At 34.8% G+C, this 17,167-nt stretch overlaps 1 protein-coding gene across 3 annotated transcripts in view; it reads right to left on the bottom strand.

Moving 5' to 3' along the window:
- LOC148948916 (ral GTPase-activating protein subunit beta) overlaps window positions 1-17,167 on the bottom strand; it is a 258,402-nt gene that overhangs the window by 223,181 nt on the left and 18,054 nt on the right. For all 3 annotated transcript variants that reach the window (XM_089094831.1, XM_089094829.1, XM_089094830.1), the window contains exons 2-4: window positions 14,311-14,529; window positions 12,319-12,517; window positions 6,502-6,891 (exon numbers count right to left, since the gene is read on the bottom strand). In XM_089094831.1, coding sequence (XP_088950957.1) covers window positions 6,502-6,891; window positions 12,319-12,517; window positions 14,311-14,517 — 796 coding nt within the window. In that variant the 5' untranslated portion in view covers window positions 14,518-14,529. The remainder of the gene's footprint in view (window positions 1-6,501; window positions 6,892-12,318; window positions 12,518-14,310; window positions 14,530-17,167) is intronic.

The raw sequence follows: 17,167 nt of genomic DNA, 5'->3' as shown, positions 1-17,167 counted from the left end.
CCTCGGACTGGGGGCTTTAGGCATTGCATCCCCGGAGGCATAGTTACTAGACCTTATGCTTATTTTTGAACAAAATCACTTTCAATATTTTCATCAGTGTTCAGGGGATCAAGACATCTAAAAGGGAAAAGGGAGGGGAGTTGTAGTCGTCGAGAGCAGGAGGAGGTGGCTCTCCTCACACACAGGATGATTTCGCTTCGCTTTCAGTTTTGATGTCGCTCTTTACTTTCATTGGAAAGGCTAAATTTTTTTCTAATTTAATAAGGTTCAAGGTCTGTAATTTGTGCTTAATGAACCGGAGTTGCGTTTATCAAATGCAAAATAAATGTAACGTGAAGTTTATTGGATTTCACTAACCACAGTTTGTTTGAAATTATCAATTCTGATTGAGCAGTGTTTATCGGTGGATCGGGAGATCTAATTTTTATCTGGAGGCGCGTGCAACAGAAGCCCTCCTAAAATAGGGGTATATTTTAGGAAGACTCCAAAAAACTTTCAGAGACCCACCCCCATAAAATATCTTTAGACCTTATTTTTTAAGCTAAACTCTTACTTGCAACAGTAACCTCCATTTTTACAGTAAAAATTTTTACTTATTAAGTAATAAGTAAAAATTTTTACTTATTAAATAATAAGTAAAAATTTGTAATTATTAAGTATTTTTACTTTATACTTAATAATTGATTTGATGTGCCTCACAGCCATAAAATTTCTTCTCTCTACATATTCTTTTTTTTAATTTTATGCATCTCTCTGGATCCTATACTTTGAACATCTACATCTCGTCTTTCTCCCGGGAGTTATCCCTCCCTCGATCATTCCATCCTTGTGCCCCAGCTTCCACCATCTCTCATTACTAACTAATTACATTTGGTCAAGTTTAATATCAGCATGAGCTTTTCTACTAGCATATGACCTGATACGATTAATTAATTATAAGAAAAAAAAATATAGTGAAAAACATCTTAATGGTGAGAATGACATGATTAACAATCCCCTGAACATTTTCTTTTGTTCAGAAAGAGTACGTGTAATTTACACAGACTTTGTTTTTTTTTTCAACTGATGACATAAGGATAGAATGACTTTTCTTATCTCATTCCTGACAAAAACCACTCCAGAAAAAGGGATTTTTAATGGAAGGCCTGTTTTCCTCGCAGGTTTATATCAAATAATATTAACTATAAAAATGGCATTTAAGACCCGTGGTCTCATATATTGACGATAGTTGGTAGGTATATATAAATAACCAACCATACGTGCTTTTTGCGTAGAAACATTAAGATTTTCACATTTTTATGCCATCTTGTATCATGCAAGGCAAATACTAAAGTTGTGTCTCTTTCGAATATTATCTGCATCTTCAGATTAATTTACTCATTAGATTGTGCTTAGCTGGGTTTATATATGAACGGGTTAGTTGAAACTGAATTCAAGGTAATGACATTTAAGAATCAACAATCACTGGTAACAATCAGGGTGGTAGCATGTCCACCTTGAACAAGGGTGCTCAAAGAAAGATATAGGACTATTACCCACTTGCCATTTATACGGCTTGCACTTTTCATTGGTTGAGCTATGCCCTGACAATGGCCTCCAAACTGGATCTAGTGTACATACAATATGGGTCTTTGTAAGAAGTAGCTGTTTTCTCCCCTCCTCCGCAAAGGAACTGAGTCCTTAGCTTCTGCTCTGCATCATATGAAAAATACACCCTTCTCTGCTTTGGAACTTACACAGGGTCAAACGACATGATAGCGCGAACTGCCATCGCCTTTTTTTGCTCTTTCCTGCCGTGGTTGGCACATTGCAGAGGTTTGTCAACAACTGGTTTGATTAAGGTCTAATGACGAAGCCCTACTCCTTGGTATTAACCGTAACTCCATTTCCTCTTTGATTCTTGTTGAGAAATTAGTTGAATTCTCCTTTCAATCCCTGTTTTTGTACAGAAAGAGAACTTGGATAACTTGTCAGCAGTAAACAAACCCATCAATGCAAGTCTATTTCGACACAACTGATGGAAGAAAATTTTCTTTCGATTTGACGAAAAGCAGATCAGACAGGTGACAGGCTCCCACATGCTTCAATAATTTGGTATTATTATCTGTCATTGCCTTCTTTAGACACTTCTCTGTTTTTACAAAGGCTTTGCCTTTTCCCCAGGTCTTGAGGCACTCTGTGATGAGCATGACAGGAGATCTCTTAATCACCAAGCTACAATATTTCCTATCCAGCTTCTGCTGTTTCGTCTTGCTGTTGATACTGTACTGACCAAGGTCAGAACAAGACTGCAAAACTATGATCATAATTCCCTGAAATATATTTCCCTGAGAATAGTTTCCTACTTGTGGTTACTGTGTAGCTGACAACCGGAGTTCACTAAGTGAATTTTGTCGTCCCAATAAAGTTACTAAAACTTTCGATGTGTGCGACAAGCTTTTTTTTATAAACTGTGCATTCACTCTTAGTTGTATGCTCTTCTTTCGTAATTACTAGGATAGCTGCAGACTCTACTTAGCAGGCTAAAGCAGCTGAAATAATTCCTCCAAAATCAAGGAATAGAGAATGAGAACTGACTTATAGACAGCGAATTGCGTCAGAACAAAAGTTTTGTGCCTAATGCAAGGTAAACGATTAATTTACTTTTCGGAATAGCTTCTGAGCCCCTCCCCTAGAATTTAAGTCCTAAATCATCTGCAACTAATTGCTCAAAAAGGTAGAACAAGTCTGGCTAAAAAAAAGCGTTTTTACATTTTACTAAAATTTTAGTAAATTATTTTGGGGCATGGCAGTCTTGGATTCCTGCTTTCTTAAGGAAATTTTGTGTTTGCTCTATTTTTATTCACGAACTAGAACTGTCACCATGATTCGATCATGAGCGCAATAATATATATAAATGTTATTTTCGCTACAAAAATACAGTTTTACGTATACGTCAATGCAATATTGCATCTAGTTTATCTTTATTCGATGTTCTGTAAATCTTCCACTATGCAAAGTGTACCTTAACGACCTATGCAGTTCATTTCTTTTATTAAGTATTTATAATTTCAAAATAAATCTAACGTGAACTGGCATTGAATTCTTATCAATGAATTCATTGTCAAATAGAACTTTGCTAAAATCATCAAAACTTTAACCAAATCTTTACTTCCTCTTCTGTTAATCGTCAAATTTGGAAAATCTACCCCCCCCCCCCCCAAAAAAAAAACAAACTTCATTCTATAGAATTGGAGAGGAAACATGCAAAGACCCTTAAATAATCGATTAAAGGTAATACTATTAGGCAGTAATGTGCCATACATCAAAAAAGGAAAAAATCAGAAATGGTAATTGATCAGTGTGTTTATGGGAATAACTGCTTCGTTAGTCAATAGAGAAAAAAGTTGAATCTTTTCCAAGAAAGAGAAACTTCTAAGGGAACAATATCTTGATTTGGCTTTGATGTTCTTCATCCAAAGAGACAAAAGCCACAATATGATAAATGAAAAAAAAAACAGATGAATAGTTCCGAGACCAAATCACAAGAAATTCAAAAAAAATGATCTAAGAAATATATTACTAATTTTGATTTATCTTCTTGCGATCTTTTTCTTTTTATTCACTAATTTTATTTTAAGGTGAGTCATAATCATAATTAATTGAAATTGATTTCGGTTATGAGATCATGCGAAAGCGTCTCCATATTAATCCAAATCAGAAGAAGAAGAAGAAACCTGTCAGATGTAGCAAGTCGCTGTAGGGCCCAGAATTTGTATCTCGTCTTGCTGTAGGGCCCAGAATTTGAATTTCGTATGTGTTCATTTTGAAAAAATTCAGTTTAATAAATTTCTCTAATGCAGTTTTGAAGCCACCAAATGCTAAAACCCAGAAAATCTCCGATAATCAGTCTTAAAAAATTCACTTCAACGTTTTTACTAGCGTCTTTATGAACATTCTTTCGATTTCTATTCGTGAGGCGAGAACTTCTGAATCCAGGAGAGCTATTTTCCTCCATAACTGACTAAGGGAATAATCAGGCTCGACCTGAAGAACCCAATCAAGTTAATTTCATGGCGTGAGGATATGTCTTCATTTTTTCTCTGTTATTTGAGTAGCTGGTTTTAATTTTTTTTTTTTTTTTAATTTAATTAAACTCAATACATTAAATGTGTATGTTACAGTGTGATGATACAATAAAATTACTGAGTATCGATTGGATCAAAGCCGGGAAGATCATAAAATCCTTAAATGTGACGACCTAATTATACAAATCCTCAAACAACTTAGCAGTTAGTCAAATGTAGTCAGTAGTAAAGACAAGACTAGTTATCAGGAGTCAATTTATGAGTGAATTAAATAAAAAAAACAAGTTTTTTTTTAACTGAAAGTAAGGAGCGACATTAAAACTTGAAACGAACAGAAATTATTCCGTACATGAAAGGGGCTGTCCCCTCCTCAACGCCTCGCTCTTTACGCTAAAGTTTTTTATTGTTTTAAAAGTAGAGTTGTGAGTAAGATTCAAACTTTAGCGTAAAGAGCGAGGCGTTGAGGAGGGGACAGCCCCTTTCATATACGGAATAATTTTTGTTCGTTCTGAGTTTTAATGTCACTCCTTATTTTCAGTTAAGAAAAATTGTTTTTTTTTATTAGATTTCTAAACGTTTTTCAACTAATACAGGTTTTATTTTGGCTCACCGTACATAACAAATTAAAACACAATTTGCATATTAATTTTGGCAGATTTATTCCAGATATGCACCTAAATACCATGCTCATTACGCTAAAGCTGTTAGCACTTTTTAAAAAGCTTCCTATTCTAATTAAACGGCCCCTGTGTTTCAATTTTATTAAACAATCAAACTTTAACATAAAGAGTAAGGTATTGAGGAGGGGGAAACCCTTTATATAAGGCATGATTTACGTTTCTTTTTCAGATAATGTCGGTAATGATGAGTCACCATCAATGAAACATACCCCTCTCCCTAACGAAAAATTCCTCCGGGAAAATTTGTCTCCAAGTAAAGTGTACCCCCCCCCGTCGAATACCCTCAAGATAGTTCCTTCCTCGCTAAGAATCCCGCCCCCTCTCTGTAAAAATGTTTGTGGACGATTCACCCTGAAAAATTCTCCTTAGAAATAATCCCTAATCGGTTTCTCGATCAATCCAAAAATGCCCCCTTCCGTGAAAATTAGTTCCCAGAAAACAAAACGCGCGGAAAAAAGCACCTGGATAATTCCCCCGGAACATCTTCATACAAGAAAATTGGCAAAGAGAATGTAAGACAATTAAAAGAATTTCGTATAGTAACATCTCCCCTAGAGTATTCACTCCCCAGAAATTTCCCTTCATAAGGAAGATTCTCCCCTTACAAAATCCACCCCAAGCACCCCCCCCCCAAGTAAAAATGGCTGCATACTTCCCAATAACGAATACTATATGTAAACAATGGGCAAAGTTTACAACTTGCAGCCCTTCCCCTGGGGACTGTAGGGGGTCATTTTATACCCAAGATTTATTAGATTTATTAGATTTTTCGACCATGGTGAACAAAATGACAATCTCAAAATCTTGATCCGGTGACTTTGGGAAAGAATGAACGTGGGAGGGGGCCTAGTTGCCATCCAACTTTTTTCGTCATTTACAAAGGGCACTATAACTTTTGATTTTTGTTCGAATGAGCCCTCTCGCGATATTCGCGACCATTGGGTCAATACGATCACCCCTGGGAAAAAAAAAAAAAAAACAACAACAAATAAACACGCATCTATGATCTTCTTTCTGGCAAAAAATACAAAATTCCACATTTTTGCATATAGGGGCTTGAAACCTCTAGAGAAGGGTTATGCGATACGCTGAATCTGATGGCGTGCTTTTCATTTTGATTCTATGACTTTTTGGGGGTGTTTCCCCCTTTATCGAAAAAGGCAAATATTCTCAGGATCGTAACTTTTGATGGGTAACACTAAGATTGATGAAACTTACATATTTGAAATCAGCATAAAAATCCGATTCTTATAATGTATCTATTGGTACCAAAATTCCGTTTTTTAGAGTTTCGGTCACTATTGAGTCGGGTCGCTCCTTACTTGCAGTTCGTTACCACGAACTGTTTGATGGAATAAAAAATGCATTCTGCTGCCTAAAATGAATGTGTTATGCATCAGCAATCAACAATTCAACAATTAAAAATAACATCTTTACAATATAGGCTATCTTCCAAATAGGTCTTAATATGTTCGTGCGTGTTATTATTATGGCAAGGTGTATTTATATTCGCATTTATTTATTATATTTATGATTATATCCATAACATAGCTGTACTATGACTATATCTACAATTATCTTGGTAAGGTATGCTTTAAGCGTATTGCTTAGTTTTTTTGTTTGTTTTTTTGTGTGTGTTTCATGACATACCAATTCGAATCTAGCCTGCTCAGATCTCGTTAATCTAAAACCAGAAAAAGGAATCAGTCAACACGCATACTGCTAAGCAAATTAACTACAAGAAAGTTTTGTACCTGGGGTGGGAACAGGAAAATCAGGCCCATACAGATTGGGCAGCAGCTTTCTAATCAAACCAACTATACATCTGTTCCAAACATCAATCAATTCAGGCCTGTGTCTCAATTTTTGGCATAATTCATTTAAAGTCTTCCACTGAGGTGGCGACGGAAAAGACTTTGCACAGGCAAGAAGCCAGACTTCAAATAGCGCAGATAGAAGTCGTTCACACATCTGTCCTCCTAGATCGTCTGGTTGGCAAGGAGGGGATAAAAGTGAGTCACATATAGCCAATAAGAACATTAGAATTGAATGCCAAACTGATGATGCCAAGCTTACTGATTCAGCAGCGACTGTTTGAATTGTCCTTAAAACCCTGTGACAGAATACCGCTTGCTTTTCTGGAGCTGTAATAAAAATGATCAAGAGAGATTTAAACTAAAAATTAAAAGACAAATTATATTAAAGATATAAAAATTTATAATCCAAAGTCATTTTACATCAGTTTCATTATGGCACTAGGGAACATTTTTGGTTTTTAAACCTTTAAATCCGCGTTCTTCAGCAAGTCTGCAGTAAACTTCAACAATTTTCTTTAAGGGGGCGGGACTACCCACCTTATCTCTCAAAGGAAGCCTTTCGTCGTGACTAACAAACACAGCTATTGTAATAAAAAACAAGATTAACTTAACAACATTAATACTTATTTACAGAAAGATATGTGGCTTAATTGCAATGTAATATTACTTCAACAGTCTAATAAGTGGTGAAATGCCCCCTTACATTCTAGGACTCTTCTTCATTCTTGGAGAGAAATGGACGCAGTTCGACTAAAAACAAGCTTTCTTCAAGGCAAATAGGGAATTCGTCTAATTTCCCTGCTGAGGTCTGAGTAGAGGTTCAAAAACCCTTTTCTTCCCTTGCAAGATTTCATTGGTAGGTAAAGGCTTATAATGTAATTATTATTGCACGAATTTGATTCATACTGAAACACAGAAATATTTTTTAGAAACACATTGAGACACATTAACTAGCTTATCGATCAGAAAAACAATTTCGACCTTTTGTGGTTTTATTAGACAGTTTCGTCAATGTATAAAAGGAGTCAGTTTTCGTCCCATGTAGCTGGTTTAAATAAGACCTAAGACAGATTAGAAGGAAGTCCCGCCGACCTAGTGGCTTAAAAATAATTTGAATAACTGAATAATTTGAATTTGATATTACAAATAATCAAATAATTTGAGGTGGCTCGTTTCAAAAAATAAAAATAAATACAAACTATCTAAAAACTAGGCACTTTCAAAAAAAAAAAAAAAGAAATAAAATCCTTCACAGTTTACAAGACTGCAATTAGGCAATACCTGTAGCCAAAATTCCCTGAATCTTTCCTCTGAAAAAAGGAGGACTAACAAATATGTTGTTTAACTATAGGCGATTTTATGCTTGCCACATCCTTCCCTGAATCTTTCCTCTGATCTTTCCTCTGAAAAAAGGAGGACTAACAAATATGTTGTTTAACTATAGGCGATTTTATGCTTGCCCCATCCTTCCCTGAATCTTTCCTCTGATCTTTCCTCTGAAAAAAGGAGGACTAACAAATATGTTGTTTAACTATAGGCGATTTTATGCTTGCCCCATCCTTCCCTGAATCTTTCCTCTGATCTTTCCTCTGAAAAAAGGAGGACTAACAAATATGTTGTTTAACTATAGGCGATTTTATGCTTGCCACATCCTTCCCTGAATCTTTCCTCTGATCTTTCCTCTGAAAAAAGGAGGACTAACAAATATATTGTTTAACTATAGGCGATTTTATGCTTGCCACATCCGGGGGAGATTAAACAAAATTAAAATAGTTAATAGTTTAACAAGCTTCTTCGTAGAGGAAACTGAACATTTTTCAGTAAGGAAAACAATTCACTACATTATAAAAACCAATGAACCTTTGACACCTCAGTGACGACCATGACCTAATCCAAGTGACAGCAAAATTCATGTCTGGAAGGTGGGTGTTTCTATTCTCAGCCTACACATAAAGTCCAAATTAGATAATTCACAAATATGAAGTTTTCTCTAAAATATGAAGAGGTAAGCTTCATAGCTACATTAAACAGCTTTTCTATACTTACTTAGACATATATTTATTCGATTATTGATTCTTGAAATTTCTCTCACTTCCAAGCAAGTTTTTCCAAGTTTCTAATATATTTGTTAGTTATTTTAAAAATACACTGTGATATGTTATACGAAAGCGTGATATGCTACAAAGCCAATAAAATGTGTTTGACATGGATCCAACTGATATATGGATTGTTTAATAATGTTGAAGAGCCCCCCCCCCCCAAAAAAAACAAAAAAAAACAAAAAAAACAAACATTAAATGAAAAATTCACATCTATTCGGAAAAATTTTGCACTAAATAGAAAAAATATATATATAAGAATATTTTCTCGAGACAGGGCAGTGGCAATAGCAATTTAAAAATGAGTTTATGAAAGCTTTCAGTTTTCTTAATTTAGTTCAGGCCACAGATTAATTGAAACTAATAAGAGAGTAAACTGGATCTTCGGGTTCGGTACAAAAAAAAAGAAGAAAAAAAAGCGCCATTTATCATTCCTCAGAAAAATCGCAAACATAACGATTACAACTTGGAAAAAAATGTTAGTTATATATTATATTATATCATATATATATATTATATATCATATATATATATATATATATATATATATATATATATATATATATATATATATATATATATATATATATATATATATATATATATATATATATATATATATATATATATATATATATATATATATATATATATATATATATATATATATTATTATTATATTTATATCATATTATTATTTATATAATTTATATATTATTATTTATAATAAAATATTTATATATTATTATATTATATATCTAACCTCTTTTTCTTGATTTGCTTCACTTTAACAAAGATGAAAGAAATTGGTCAAAACGGCACGATCAATCAATCAATCAATTTATTTATTTAAAAAACAATAAGTAAAAAATTTTGAGTAAATTAGAAACAATACTGTGTTGTATTTTCCCACTTCTGTAGGGTAACACTACGCTTTCAGTGTCACTAGTAGTTTTGATTCCTACTACAAAGCCAAGCCCCCTCCCCCCTCTTACCAGTTTCTCATAGGAAAATAAGGCTGCAAACCATGACTAGAATGTTGGAGCCGTATACGTTATTATTAACGTATACGTTATTATACTGTATTCTGTAACGTGCTACGGGATTCTGGACGATGTGTTGAATGTTTTCAAAGAAAATCTCTACGGATAGTTTTGGGTACCCGTCTGACTGACTATATGTCAAGCTGTCAAGCAACATCAAGCTGTGCAAAAAAGTAGTTCTATCTCACTTTCTAGGGCTATAATGAAAAAATGAATGATATAGCTAGGGCGCGCTGTGCGTATGAAGAAAGACATATTACCAAAGATTTCGGCCATCCATCTATGAATGACCAAGCAAAAAGCAGTTCGTCCTCGAATGGGGGAGGAGATGAGGTCATAAAGAAGGAGTTAGAGGAAATTGGAGCTTCTTGTGAGGGAATAAAGAATGAGGCTTTTAATAGACTTGGGTGGAGGATAAGCATACGCAGCTGTGTTGGCCTCAGAGGGCTTGGTGCTGCAGTGACTTGTTAATAGTAGTATACTGGTTGGGCCCAGAATAATTTACCAGATAAAAAGTGGACAAGAAAATTCCAAATATTATAACATTGCCTTGGAAAAGTGAATAAGCAACAAAAAATTATTAAATGATTTTAGTTTGGTGTGAATGCATTTAAAAGATGATACAAAGTTGTCAAATAGGGACGTAAAATCAGGTAAATATTGGCTTTGGTTAAAACCGTATATATATAGACTTTTGAGTAAATCAATTATTTTGCACAATATCCGTAGGTCCAGATAGTTCTGATTTTATTGTTTGAAGAAGGGAGGGCAATAAAAGCAAAAAAAAAAATATTTTCCAGGTTATTACTTATTTTTTCAAAGGGGTCATAATTTTTTTTTGCTTAGGGGGAAGGACGGGGGGGGGGCTAAGCTATCCTTAGATAATTCCCTTCTTATTTACTTAGGGTCCTACAGCGGCTGGGACATAAGGTGACAATGATGCCTATCCACGATGACCTCTCCAGTGCTGCACACTAAGGATCTTTGATTGAGTTCTGAACAGCACAGCAGGATCTGAGCAAGGATCTGAACAGCATTCTCCAGACATTGCCATTGAAAAATATCTAGGATATAAATATCTAGTTCTAAGCGGGGTCCCTCAGGCTAGCTGCCTGAGACCAGTTTTATTCTGTTTATTCATAAATGATTTGCCGCAGGTAATCCGACAAAGCACCATTAAAATGTTTGCGGACGATGTAAAGCTATACAGAGGTGTCACCTCCCCGGTTGGCGTGACACTTCTACAGGGAGATTTAGAAGCATTGTTTGAATGGTGTTAACCAGAATAAATGTCATGTAATGCATTATTTCGCGAAAGATGTGGCATACTGGTACATCATTGGTGACGTGTCAGTATGCCCAGTTAACTATATCAGGGATCTCGGTATTATTTTTGATGATCAGCTGAGGTTTGATAAGCAAACATCAGCTATTTCGCGCAATGCAAACTATGGTTTGCTTTGCGTCAAAAGAGCATTCAGAAGGTTTAATCTGCGAAGTTTTACCACATTGTATAAGACGATGGTGCCCCTGTTGTTGAATAATGCTCATCTGTGCGGTATCCGATTAGGAAATTTGATGTAGTTGATTGAAAAGTGCAAATACGAGCGTCCAAACTCATCCCCTATCTGAAATACCTACCTTATGAGCGAAAATTGAGTAGCCTGAGCATACCATCTCTACAATTCAGAAGGGACAGAATGGACCTTGCCAACACTTTCCGCATCATAAAGGGTATTGAACATGTGTCTTGTGATGATTTCTTTGAGTTTAGTCATTATCCATCTACGAGGGAGAACTCTTTAAAAGTTGTACCAGCCAAGGGTATCAAGGAAAGTTGGACAGAGTTCCTTTGTAAATTGTCCAGTAAAATCGTAGAACACGTTACCCGACCATGTAATTCTGGTGAATGATGTTGCGGCTTTTAAAACAGCCTTAGTTGGGTCCTCTTTTTACGGAAGGCAGTACTTAGGACCGTGAGGTGTATATTTTTTGTAGGATATCTTCGTTTTTTTTTTTTTTTTTTTTTTTATTGGGTAGTTTTTATTTTTTTCGTTGTTTATAAGTGTTGCTCACAGTATATAATTTGTGTTATATGAGACAAGCCTATGGCTTATTCCATCCCTGATTAAAATAAAATGAAAAAATTTCAATCAACTTTATGCTACCAAAGCAGTGATCATTTTTGTTAGGATCATATTATGCTTCGTTATAAAATTTTTGCACATATACATGGGTGTTCTTTTTTTGGGGGGGGGGAGGAGTAATCAAATCATCGAAAACAGGAAAAAAAATAAACAGGCTAAGTACGTGAGCACTCATTACTAGAGCTCCACATTGGCGGCAACCATACAGGCCTCAAATTAAACATCCTTCTTTATGCAGAACAAAACATTTTTGTTTATTGTGTCTGCTTTAACTAAACAATGTTCCAACTTCAAAAGGAAGCCAAAATATTAAGGCTGGACAAATCAACCTAGAGAAAAATAAGGGTCATGCTCAGACAAGACATAACTCTTCGGACAAGTCAGGCTAAGTGGTTATTCATAGTCGTGGAAAAGCTTGCAAAATAGACTCGAAAAACAAATTCTAAACATGGAAAAACAGAATACCTAAATCCTTTCTTGGAGAAAAATTTTTGTATAGTCCTTTCAATATTAAGGGTCCATATCGAACAGGATCCTGGACACCGACTGAAGGTATACCCGCTTTTGGGATTGGAAGTAAGGAGGTTAGCCAATCACAGTAAATCCAAACGCAATCTTTAACATGACCTGGATCAGATGATGAATCCAAACCCTGATTTAAAACCTACAAAATTCAGAATATTAGCCATGCCAGAATGCTATTTTTGTACAAAAGGGTAGGCCTAGACAATCATATCCTATAGGAAGTGAGGCTTAGACCTTTTTTTTTTTTTTTTTTTTTTTTTTTTTTTTTTTTTTATATAGAGAATCTTCATCTTCAAGAAATTTATTCCCAAATTTACGTCATTATAATGCATATTTCTCTAAGACATTCTCGAAGAGGTGACCCGTTGAGACAACAGACACAAGACAAAGAAGAATCTATTAAACAATGCTAAGATACAACAAATTGGGCAAGTGCCAAAACAAAATTGAGTGAAGCAATGAATCAATTCAACGAAAAAGATATAAACAAGAAAAACCGAATAAAAGCAGAGATTTTAATAATCAAATAATAATCTAGCTTTCATTGATTAGGTTTAAGTATCTTAAATATTTAATAGTTTCTTAATATAAGGGTTAATTTTTATCCATTAGCACAAACGGTATATTATGGTTACAGCTCTAGTTGCAACCTAAGAAAAAGAGTAATTTGGTCATTAGAATAAACACTATTTTCATAGAAAAAAGCACGCAACTACGTCCTTTAGGTAGTAAGGCTTAGGATAATTTCACAGATAGTTTCTTGCTTCAAGAGAAAATTAAGTCCCAAGTACTCAGAATTGCATTGTTGAAATGTATTTTCTCTAGAAAATTTAATAAGGGATGGTCCTTTAGGCTAAGAGACACAAGACATAGAAAGAATTTATTATGCAATATAAAGATAAAACAAAGTAGGCAAATACCAAGGCAAAATTGAGTGAAGAGGGAAATGGAACGAGTCAATTTGACGAAAAAGATTAGACTAGGATAAAAATGAGCATAAATATATAGTAAGGATAAAAATATAAAGATAAAACAAAGTAGGCAAATACCAAGGCAAAATTGAGTGAAGAGGGAAATGGAACGAGTCAATTTGACGAAAAAGATTAGACTAGGATAAAAATGATCATAAATATATATTAAGGATAAAAATATAAAGATAAAACAAAGTAGGCAAATACCAAGGCAAAATTGAGTGAAGAGGGAAATGGAACGAGTCAATTTGACGAAAAAGATTAGACTAGGATAAAAATGAGCATAAATATATAGTAAGGATTAGGAGATTTCTAAAGGAAGTATCCCTTTTAGAAATTTACTCCCAAGTATACAAATTTAAATCATTGTGATTTATTTTTCAGGTGTCAATAAATTATTAACACTTAGGCAGCAATTAAGTGATTAATTAGGTGAGTAATAACAGTAAAATACCGTAATCAGCTTTTTTTTACTTTACTTTTCTTAAAATTTTCTTTACTTTTATAAAGAAAATTTTCATACGATTTTAACAAACATTCACTGTGAAATTTTCATTTAAATTTCCAAACACATAAAAACTATTTCTGAAGTGTCAAAAAACAGTTAATTTCATTTGCTCAAAGCACAGATTACTTTCTAAATATGTGAATTCAGACTTTAAGTTATTCCATCCACTATACAACGCCTTGATGAGTTTTCTCGTGTTTTTCATCATACATACTCGTCTTAGCACCAGTTAATATCGTATTATAGGAAACAAACATATAAATGTTAAGATGTGTTCAGCCTATGGCATAGCCAGGGGGGGGGGGGGGGGGTAGAGATTTCAGGCATCTCTTGTCCAAAATGTAAGATCACATATAAAAATGTTTACTTATTTTTATGCAAATGCTATAAAAGAGGTTTTTCTAATTTTAAAAAAATCTCAAATTTGATTATATACTATGAGGCTTTACTTACCTCCATACACCATACAACATCTTGATGTGTTTTCACTTGTCTTTCTTCACCAGGGCTAGTTTTACCGCCAGTTAAAATAGCGTTATAAAGCTGCTTCGCCACTTCAGCAACAACTTCACTTGAGACTTGATTAGAAAATTTTGATAATATACTATCAGCACCTAGCGTCTCAGTTTTTGGACTCATTGATGCCCATTCAGAGTACATCTTCGTAAAACCCTGCAAGCATGGTAAATACAGGTCAGTGAGCTAGAATGCATGGAGGCGAATTTTTTTTAGGACACGGACAGAGGTAAACAAACAAAATAACGCACATGTAAGAACTATGTATTGATTAAACAAACTTATTAAATTATAACCTTTGATCAAATCATTATTTAAATTATATTTAAATAAATTAAAATTTATTTAGGGTATAAAAAATAATTGAATAAAAAACTAAATGATATAATTATAAACTAATTTTATACTAAACTGCAATATGATCAAAATGCTGAACACAGGCAAGTAGACGGAAGGGGGGGATAAAATAAAGTAAAATATATAAACTTCATGGACCATATACGATGCAACAATGAGTTATTTTGGCTCAGTCATGCCCATTCAAAATACATCTTCGTAAAACGCTACAAGTAGGCCTACGATGAAGACAAATCAATGTGCTCAAATCAGGCACTTACGACAGAGTCTATTTAACGGGTCAGTATTTTAAGGGGGTAAGTATCCTCCTCCGCAAAAAATACAGATTACGTCGAATGCATAAGAGGCAATGATGAACAAATAAGATGCTTGAAGTAGCCAAGACCCAAGGCCCCTCTGCCACATCTTGCGAAAGTGCTAGTACATAACTAATCTGAAAACAAAGATTTGAATACTGCTCTCTGTTTAAACATCTGCATAGAAAACTGTGATGATTCGTAAACAAAAAAATACCAGGCATACACATGTGGATAAAATATAGATACAAAGCTTCATATTCCGAAAAAAAGAGATAATTTTTCAGTAAATGCTTGACACTTAGTAGACGTTTAGGGGGGAGGGAAGGCACACAGTTTTGATTCAATCATCCCAATTTGAAATTTTACACAATTTGGTGTAAATTTTCAAAATTTCAAAACTTGGTGTAAATTTGCCTGAAAGCCTCCTACATGGATTTTGCCCCAAAGCTGTCACTTCATAATATTCTACATCTCCAACACAGTAAGAAAAACAAATAGGAAAACCCTTTCAATTACGCCTGTAATCATCTACGACCATGATGGGGAACCTGTGACATGCATATCATAAAAAAAGGTTGTTTTTGCGATTTTGATATTTTCATTATCGTATTTAAACTCATATATTTGCCGACTTAAGAATGTTCAGGAAGACATAGTTTGATACTAAAGAAGAGTTTAGCCTAGGAGGTGGCAACTGCACTCTTATTTGTTGCAACTACTACGACTAACTCCCCCTGGAAAAAGGAGGACAATACAAACTTTTTTTAGGACTTAGACGTTTACCTGTATACTTTGGACCTTTTAGCTCACCTTGAAGCGCGCAGTGATGCCAATTCACAAAATCTAGGAGGCGGGGGAAGAGGGATTTTTTTCCCAAAAGAACATATGGAGCAATTTTTTTTTAATCAAGGGAGGGAGTTGGCATATTTATTGAATGATTTAGTTCTTCAATACTCTCTTGATGCCCTGAATCAACACCCCAAAGACAAACTATTTAATCAGGCAAATACAAGTCGGGAACTGTAGTGGTAGTACAACTAGGCCTACTACTAACAACTCCCAGCAGCCCCAAGCCGCCTGAAGCCAATACAGCTGTACACGCTCTTTCTCCACTGCTATCAAACAGTTCGTGGTAACGAACTGTAAGTAAGGAGCGACCCGGCTCAATGGTAACCGAAACTCTAGAAAACGGGATATATCAATCCCGTAAAACGGGATATATCAAACCAATAGATATATCAAAAGAATCAGATTTCAATGCTGATTTCAAATATATAACATTCATAAAGTTTAGTGCTATCCCTCAAAAGTTAAACGCCTGAGAAAATTTGGCTGATTTTCAAAAAAAGGGGAAAATACCCCCTAAAAGCTATAGAACCTTAATGAAAATCACACCATCATATTCAGCGTATCAGAGAACCCTACTGTAGAGGTTTCAAGCTCCTATCTACAAAAATGTGGAATTTTACATTTTTTGTCAAAAGAAAGATAACGGATGCGTGTTTTTTTGTTGTTTTTTTTTTTTTCCCAGGGGTAATCGTATTGACCCAGGGGTCCTAGAATATCGTACGAGGGCTCATTGGAATGGAAATCAAAAGTTCTAGTGCCATTTTCAAGTGACCAAAAAAATGGAGGGCAACTAGGTTCCCTCCCACGCTTATATTTTTCTCAAATTCACCCGATCAAAATTTTGATATAGCCATTTTGTTCAGCATGGTCGAAAATATGATAAATATGTCTTTTAGGATGACTTAATCCCCCGAAGTTCCCAGAGGGAGGGCTAAAAGTTATGAACTTTACCCAATGTTAACATATTTTATTGGTTTTGGGTATGTATACATAATTTTTCAGGTGTTTTTTTCCTGGTAGGGGTAGGTAAGGGGGGGTCGGTGGTTATGTTGGAGGATCTGTCCATGAAGGAATTTTTCATGGGGGAAGGGAAATTGCCATGAAGGGGGCGCCGGACTTGCCAGCATTATTTATTGGTTATTTGGAAGTATACAACCATTTTCAGGAAGGATTTTTTCTGGAGGGGGGGGGGCTAGAGGAGGGGGTTACTCTGAAAAATATTTCCGTGGAGGATGTTTCTTTGGGGTAAGGGACATTTCTATGAAGGGGGCGCCGGATTTCCAAGCATT

The sequence above is a fragment of the Artemia sp. Qi Xiang Cuo genome, chromosome 9, assembly GCF_049724085.1.
Source record: "Artemia sp. Qi Xiang Cuo chromosome 9, ASM4972408v1, whole genome shotgun sequence".
In the NCBI taxonomy this organism is placed as follows: Eukaryota; Metazoa; Arthropoda; class Branchiopoda; order Anostraca; family Artemiidae; genus Artemia; species Artemia sp. Qi Xiang Cuo.
The sequence above is the reverse complement of the archived record's forward strand: the minus strand, read 5'-3'. Positions and strand labels throughout refer to the sequence as shown.